This window comes from Hippocampus bargibanti, linkage group LG11, assembly GCF_051943395.1.
Source record: "Hippocampus bargibanti isolate YZ-2025 linkage group LG11, ASM5194339v1, whole genome shotgun sequence".
NCBI classification, from domain to species: Eukaryota; Metazoa; Chordata; class Actinopteri; order Syngnathiformes; family Syngnathidae; genus Hippocampus; species Hippocampus bargibanti.
Genome location: NC_142744.1, coordinates 10267356 through 10275000, shown reverse-complemented (window position 1 = coordinate 10275000; position 7645 = coordinate 10267356). Strand labels below are relative to the sequence as shown.

General features: G+C 39.6%; 1 protein-coding gene across 1 annotated transcript in view; it reads right to left on the bottom strand.

Moving 5' to 3' along the window:
• The window catches only part of LOC148891495 (polyamine-transporting ATPase 13A3-like), an 18669-nt gene extending 13102 nt beyond the window's left edge, over positions 1-5567 (bottom strand). Inside the window, exons 1-9 of the mRNA XM_089007942.1 lie at positions 5482-5567; positions 4238-4301; positions 3824-3997; positions 2243-2434; positions 2075-2145; positions 1069-1152; positions 596-665; positions 370-504; positions 120-192 (exon numbers count right to left, since the gene is read on the bottom strand). Of these exons, the coding sequence (XP_088864068.1) occupies positions 120-192; positions 370-504; positions 596-665; positions 1069-1152; positions 2075-2145; positions 2243-2434; positions 3824-3997; positions 4238-4288 (850 nt within the window). The 5' untranslated portion in view covers positions 4289-4301; positions 5482-5567. The remainder of the gene's footprint in view (positions 1-119; positions 193-369; positions 505-595; positions 666-1068; positions 1153-2074; positions 2146-2242; positions 2435-3823; positions 3998-4237; positions 4302-5481) is intronic.
• Between the last annotated feature and the right edge of the window lie 2078 nt (positions 5568-7645).

The window sequence follows — 7645 nt, the reverse complement described above, 5'->3', positions numbered from 1 at the left end:
TATATATATATATATATATATATATATGTGTGTGTATATGTGTATATATATATATATATGTCAAGCTCCCAACGTATTTAAAAACAGACTTTCACAAGGGCATGAAATGGAACACGTGCCTTTACTTCTTCTGCACACCGAAACTCGCATCATGCTGTGTGCGATCACCAAGTTATGCAGGATCGCATATTGCTGAAAGAGAGGCGAGGAAAAGATTTAAGGATGCAAGAATTAAAAACATATCAGCGAAAACAGATGGATGAGAAAGGACGAAGATGACTGTTAGGACTTTTCTATTGACGTTGATCATGTCATTATGTAGGATGAGCAGAATGTAAGAGGTAACGCGTATGATTCGACATGGCTCACCTTTCTTATGCTGTATAAAGAGGCCGCTATTAAAATTAAAGAAAAAAATAACACGCTGAGGGAATAATGGAAATAGCCTTGAACAGCCCACAGGACAATAGCAAAGAGCTGAAAGATGTAAAATGGGTTCAAGACCTTGAGGGAAGAGAAAATAAATGATTGTTAAAGAACAAAAGAAGGTACCAAAAATATAAACAAATGTCATTTTCTAATCTCACAAATGTACCTCTTTTATAAAGAGTCTGAATAAAGATGGCACCTGGACGTCAATCTTATTCTTGCCGAAAAACAAAGCCCTGTTAACAAAAAAGCTCATTCAACAACACGTTTGAAGGATTTCTTATAAGACTCTTAAGGAGTTTAATCAACTTGGCATTGACAAAGCCGTCTTAAATTTCAAAAACGTCATCATTGTGAAGAAGACGTATTTTAAATGTGATTACATTCTACAAGGTAAATTCCCTCCATCATGACACACTTGGATGTACAAGTATTCAATGGAATGCAAAGGGAGCAAACGACATTCTTTTTGTGGGCGGAAACCAATTTGGTCTGCCCATGCCGCACCCCTTCCATCACCAAACGCCGGACTAGGGGAGATAGAGCATTCTCTACTACCTCTCTCCCCACGTCCCTTCGCTCTTCTCTTTTTATTCAAAATAATCGTCAAAAGAAAATCAAAATGTCAAATGCGGCTACCTGTGGTCTTGTATTGTGGTTGTGAGTCCATCGCTGTGGTCTCTGTGAATGTCTGCGCAGCTCACCTCGGTGTCCTCCAAGCCCCTAAAAAAGTCACTTGAATTTTACTTTTGCATGCATTGAATGGATCACTCATTCTCAGCACGAACCCCGACTGGTACGCAAGCTAATAAATGTCTTCTGTGAGTCTAGTTCAGTTGGATTTAGCTTTTAAAGTAAAATGAATTCAGAGGTTTATTTTAAAAAATTGGGAATATACATTTGAAGATAATTATTGAAAATATCGAAAAACACTGAAAGCCCAGGCAACACAGATTTGTGGCGCACTGAGTGAAGACTGTTAGCATGCAAGCTTGTATATTTACTATGCTACCATCGTTTCATTTTGGTCATGATCGTGGTGCTTGGAAAGCCAAGTATTTTTTTAGATGTTAGTGTTAAAAATTCACTGAAAAGCACTGGTGTAGTTCTGTTGTGAACATAGTTCGTCAGTTAACATGGTTACTTTAGAGCACAGGCAGGGTTTTTGTCATCAAATTCCAGGACCACCAGAATATTGGGTTTTAGGACTACATAAACATTTAACACAGCGTAAGAAACCTTAGATCACAGGTGTCAAAGTCAAGGCTCGCGGGCCAAATCCGGCCCGCCACATCATTTTTTTTCGGCCCGCGAAAGCAAATCAAACTTGTTAAATTCCATGATGATTGCTAAAATCTTAGCCAAAATGTCATATTTTTGGATGTCAACCACAATAAAAGTCATTATTCTTGACTTCAGATTTGAAAACGAGTTATTCATTAATTTGCTGTGTGCTCCATATGTAATATTTGAAGGGATTTAAACATTGTAATGGGTTCCCCAAATTCATAACGGCCCTCGAGAGGAAACCATAACTATAATGTGGCCCGCGGCAAAAAATGACTTTGACATCCCTGCTTTAGATTAAATAGGACCAGTGGTAGGACAGTGTTTCATAAATTACATCTTAAATATTTATTCATACTTAAATATTTCAAAGTCCTGCGTGCCTTCATTCCAGTAGTATCTGATGCTGTGGAAAATAAAGTAGTGGATCTATGGAGTGGACAGAAGAAAAGGGGAAATGTCAAGATATCAAAACTTAAAACGCACACAAAAAAACCTATTTTTAAAAAATCTGTACAGTTCTCACAATGTTAGCAGACTGTCTGTGGTAGATTTTTCCATTTGGTTCCTTCTGTTCTGCAATGAGGCTTTGGAGGTAGTGATGGTTATGTCCATTCAGTAAGTGACCTTTGGACTGATGCTCCACACTTCCAAAGGGGGTCTTCCCTGGCGCCAACATCACCTGTACTTTAGCACGAGCCCACTGCCGGAAATCATCCTGTGAAAGCAATGAAAACAAATTTTGCTTCTCAATTTGGCTCAAATATATTTTGTTGTCGCGGATATGATCATTTAAGTAGATGGTGTACTAAAGGGCTGTTAAATAATGACAAACAGGAGCCCCTTAGATTAGAAGAATGCACCTGTAGCGTTGAGTACAACTCTTTTTTGTTTAGTTTTTTTTCAAAGTAAGACATTGAATATTGTAATATACATTCCAAACCACATGTGTAGTGATTAACATCAGGATAATAAATTATTTGAAGGGATATCATTCCCAAAGTCGATGCGATATTAAAGTGATTTTAGCATTAGCGCGAGCAAGGTTCCTCCAAACGAAGCAAGCTTTGTTTCGAAATATACGCTGCGTGTTTTTTGTTTTTATTGTTGTTGCATGTTGAGTTTTACTGTCAAATTCCAAGTTGGCGTCGTGAAATAGCTGAAGCACGTTTCACCGCGGCTGAACGCATACGCGAAACGCGCTTGGTCCTCAACCAACGTGGTGCATTCAGGTAACTTTCAAACCGTCGGTAACTTTTCCAACCCTTCAATTATAACGTTTTAAAGAACGAGAGAAGCCGAAATCAAAATCAAAACAAAATTTCGATTATTTCCTGCTATTATGCCCAACCACAAAGGAAATATCATTCGGAAGGGCACGTTTAGACCAACAGGGCAGGATAGAACATACTCCTGCAGAGATTTTTTTTAAACTTGACTTTCCTTTAACTGAATACCTCCATACAAGGGGAGGCATGCCAATAAAACAGACACAACACTTAGATAATTAACTCCTCTCTACCTTCGGGAAACGTAGAAGCCCCGATATGATTGAGAGGCCTCTGCTAAAACGTCACCCTGCATACTTCACCCGTGACTCACAAAAATGAATATAAGCTTCTAAACGGCGCTCAACCCAAACTGGCTAGACTCAGGGAATAGGATTATTGTACAGTATTTCCATTTGAAACTTTCAAAAATAATTTTGTGGCATTAGCATACATAGTCGTAATATTAAATTGGCTTTAGGATTATTTTGGGGTACAGCATATAAAAAGCCTCAATGGCCTTTTGGGATTTCAGGGTTTCTTTCATATGATATCATCTCATGGCACAGCACAACGCGTTGAAAACCGCACCCCATGCGTTGATAATAGTAACACGAAATATTGGCATAGTGTGCATTTGAAGCACATGTATTCATTGACGGTGTAACAAGAGAGATTCTTTGCAAATGATGAACTGTAGCATTCAAACTGAATGGACAAAGACATTTCATTATTGGCACAGAATGTTTGACACTTCTTTTTGACAAATATTTTTAGACTAAGTCCCCGTGGCATCGCACTTCAAACGAACTTGCCGTTTCAACTTTATCTAAACGTACCGTCGTCCGGAGTAGCAGAGTGTGAGCTTCCCCCAGTGAGCTGAGCGTGCAGGTTGCTTTGACCCCCCATTCAGGTAGCCAGTAGAGCAGCAGCAGCAGGAGACCCCCAGAGCAAACGGCACCAACACCCACCAGGATCATTTTCCACAAGCAGGGCCGGTAACCCCACACCTCCTGCGTGCCCAAATAGAGAGATTTTTTTTACACATTTGACTCGTCCTTTCATGGCTCTTGACCAAATCAAAACGGCCAGCTTCAAGTCTCACGTTCCAACTAATCCAACATCATTTGAGTTGCGCATCTGCTCTTTAGAAAGGTAAAATATCATCTGATGCCGCATTAAAAAAATGCAAGTATGTGGCAATTACACCCCAAAAAATGCTGAAAGAAGATGAATACATTGATGATAATTACCATTTCATCCTCCAGTCCTTGATTTATTAATGTCATTTGCCTGGTCTCCATGCTGACAAAAGAGCTGTAACAAAAGTACAAGCTGCTATAACTACAAGATTTCAAGCGACATTTTTAAAAATCCTTCCTATGCAAATGGGTCGCATAAAATATTTCAAATAATTTCATCGGGATAGAAGTACAGTCAGTTGAGGTATTCTGATTCACATCCAGAAAGTGTGTCCAAACTTTCTTCCTGATTAAACATGCAGAAAAATGTAAGCCATTTATAAATTATTCATGTCCAATTAATCCGGAAACATAATTAACGTAATAAACAAATGAGCAAATAAGCAAGCAAGCAAATAAATAAATAAATAAATAAATAAATAAATAAATTCAAATTTCAGTGGTGATAAGAATATGCTCTACATTGATATTGTATGTTTGATTGACGTTCATGGCCTGGTTTTTAACCAGTTTAGTGCCTTGCATGCTGGGTCCGAGGACAGTAATTTCAGCTGTGCTGTGTCTTCTTTTCCTTTCGGATTTTCCCTTCAAGGGGTCGCCACAGCAAATCAGTGTCCTCCATCTTTAGAGGTTTGATCCGCAGGTTTGTTTTGGCCAAGCTTTTATGTCGGATGCCCTTCCTGACACAACCCTCTGTATTTATCCGGGCTTGGGACCGGCACAAGAAGACTTATGTCCCTTTGTGGCTACAGAACAAGCAACTCACTCAGTAAAAGGCTCCCAAACACAAAATGGTCTTCGCCACACATATCTGACAATAAAGCTGACTTTGACTTTAAAAATCCGAATTAAGTGAGTCACGTGCTACTCAGCAGTCGAGTAATTTTTTTCCTGAAAGCCTTTATTTTAAGAATTTAATGGGTTTATCTTCAACAAAATTCTTTCCCATTTTTTTTATTATTTGTGGAGTAATTATTTCCACTACTTTTACGAAGTCACAATAAAAGCACATTACTCTTACTTGACAACATCTACTATTGACAAGATTTGGTCGTTATGATGAATTTGTGCTTTGTTCGCAACACTGTGCTTCACTCGATACGCCCGGAGAGACCCAAATTGCGCACTTGCATTTCCGCTGCCTCATATATTTCAATTTCATCCATCGGTGTACACGTGAAACAACCGGCATGTGCAAACGAGCAGAAATGCACGAAAACGATTTCACGAACGTCCACATCAGGTGGCTACGAATACTTTATACACGGACATTGCAATCATGAAACATTACATACCACTTATTTGGCCAGAGAGGACTCCTTTTTTCAGACAGAGAATTGAACGAGCATACCTGTTGCTCCACATTTGTCTTCTGGCAAATGTCTGCGATTCTTCGCCTTTCTTAATGAGCAGGACACACCTCTAGGGTTGTATTTACACTGCATGCTTCACGAAATCCAAATCCGGATTTCTCTCTCTCTCTCTCTCTGTTTCTCTCTCCGGAGGTGCCACAATTGGCGTCACGGTCGAGAAAATAGACCTAAACAGATATCGTATAATCTGCTTCTGAATCTAAAATAAATATCAGCATCAGATAATTATAATAAAGTCCCATATTTTCAGAGTCAATTGAGTATTGAAGTTACTGATTGCTGACGTCATCGACTACTACTACAACTACTACTGCTGCTACAACTTCCACCGCCACAACTAAACCAAAACAAACGTGAAAAAAGAATACACTATACTCAAACAAACGTGCAATTACTCATCGCTGCCCCCCCAAACCAAAAAAGTCATTGTTGAACCAATGAGCCATCCAATTTGATTAAAATGGTAAATGGAATGCATCATCCGTCAGCGTATTTAAATCAGAAAGCGCCTCACACATATTTAGACTCACATGCACCTATTTGCCAATCAATTGAGTACAAGAGAACTCAGATGGTTCCCTGTTTTTAATAACTCCTAAATGCACAAATAGTTTTAACTCATTCACTGCCATTCCCAAATTTATTCAGGAATTGAAAATACGATGTAGAGCACCATTCCAGAATGTGTTCAGCTTTGTTTTTTTTCTTTTGCCAATAAAGCGCTGGTCAGACCTCTGGCAGTGTTTTCCCTCCCACGAGGGGGCAGCATTTGCCTTTTGTAGTCACCCCCATTTCAAGATCAGATAACTCCAGACCCATATAATTGAGGAATTAGCTTTTTTATTATTAAAAAAAGAGTAAGGTTTCTTACCCTGCATTGAATGTTCATGTAGTCCTAAAACTCAATATTTTGTGGGTCCTGCAATTTGAGTGAAAATGACAAAAACCCTGGCACTGGAGTGGCCACATTTTTGCACATCATATAGCAGTGAATGAGTTCATTACAGTTTCAATGATTTACCTATTCCGGAGTCTAATCCAAGTCCCCTGAAGCCTTCTCCTATCGATAATAGCGAGTTTTCTTCCTTTTGTGTTGTTGGGTGGATGAAAGGCCTTGAGATCTCGGTCTCCAAGGACATGAAGTTGGGGTCCAACAATAACTCCATCCTGAAAAGAGGCCCAACAGAGGATGTACTGTACTTCCTGAGGCTGCTGAGGAAGCACGGCCTGCTACGATACCTGCTGAGATGGTTCTACAAAGTAGTTGCTGAATCAATGTAGTACCTCTGTTTAGGTCTTGCACAAAAAGGGGAATCCAGCTGAAATGAACAGTAAGGACTGCAGAAATAAAATATTGGTATGGCCTTAGTCTTGAGGACTTACACATTGCAAGAAGTGAGACTAAAGCATGGAAAATCCAACCGGACCCCCAATACCCGGCCCACCACCACTTCCGGCTACTCACTTTAAGTGCAATTGAACCATCCGCACCAAAATCAGCAGACATTCAGAGAGTTTCTCCCCGCTGCCATTCACTCCCTAAAAATTATTTGTTGCTACTCTGAGAAAAATACAAAAAGCTGGTCAAGCAGGCTGTTGCGGATCCGAGACAAGACTGTGAAGGGCACATCAGACAGGTTGGAGGGGTTCTTCGGGTCCATATTCACCCTGGCAGGGTACAAACTTGCTAAACACCCAAACAAACCAGTTGAAAAATTAGGTGGAGTACTGGAAATATTGCTTACACAGAATTTGGGCGACGCCACTTCACCTGATCCACTTGGAATAGAAACCGGTGGAGGAGTCAGATGATTCCTAACCATTGTGTCACCGGCAATTGTCCTGATTCATGTAATTTTTTTTCTTGCAACAAATGTAAAGTGACAACGACAAGCAGAACAATTGAAGTCCCTGGAAAGTGAAAATAAATATCTTCACTCTTCCCATTCATTTCATCACGCACAGAACTTCAGTCTTTTCAGAAAGCCTTTACAACAACACGGCTGTGATCTTACATTAACTAAAATAAACAAAGTCATAGTTCTACCTACCTACATACCTATCTAGCTAGCTAGATGACAATGCT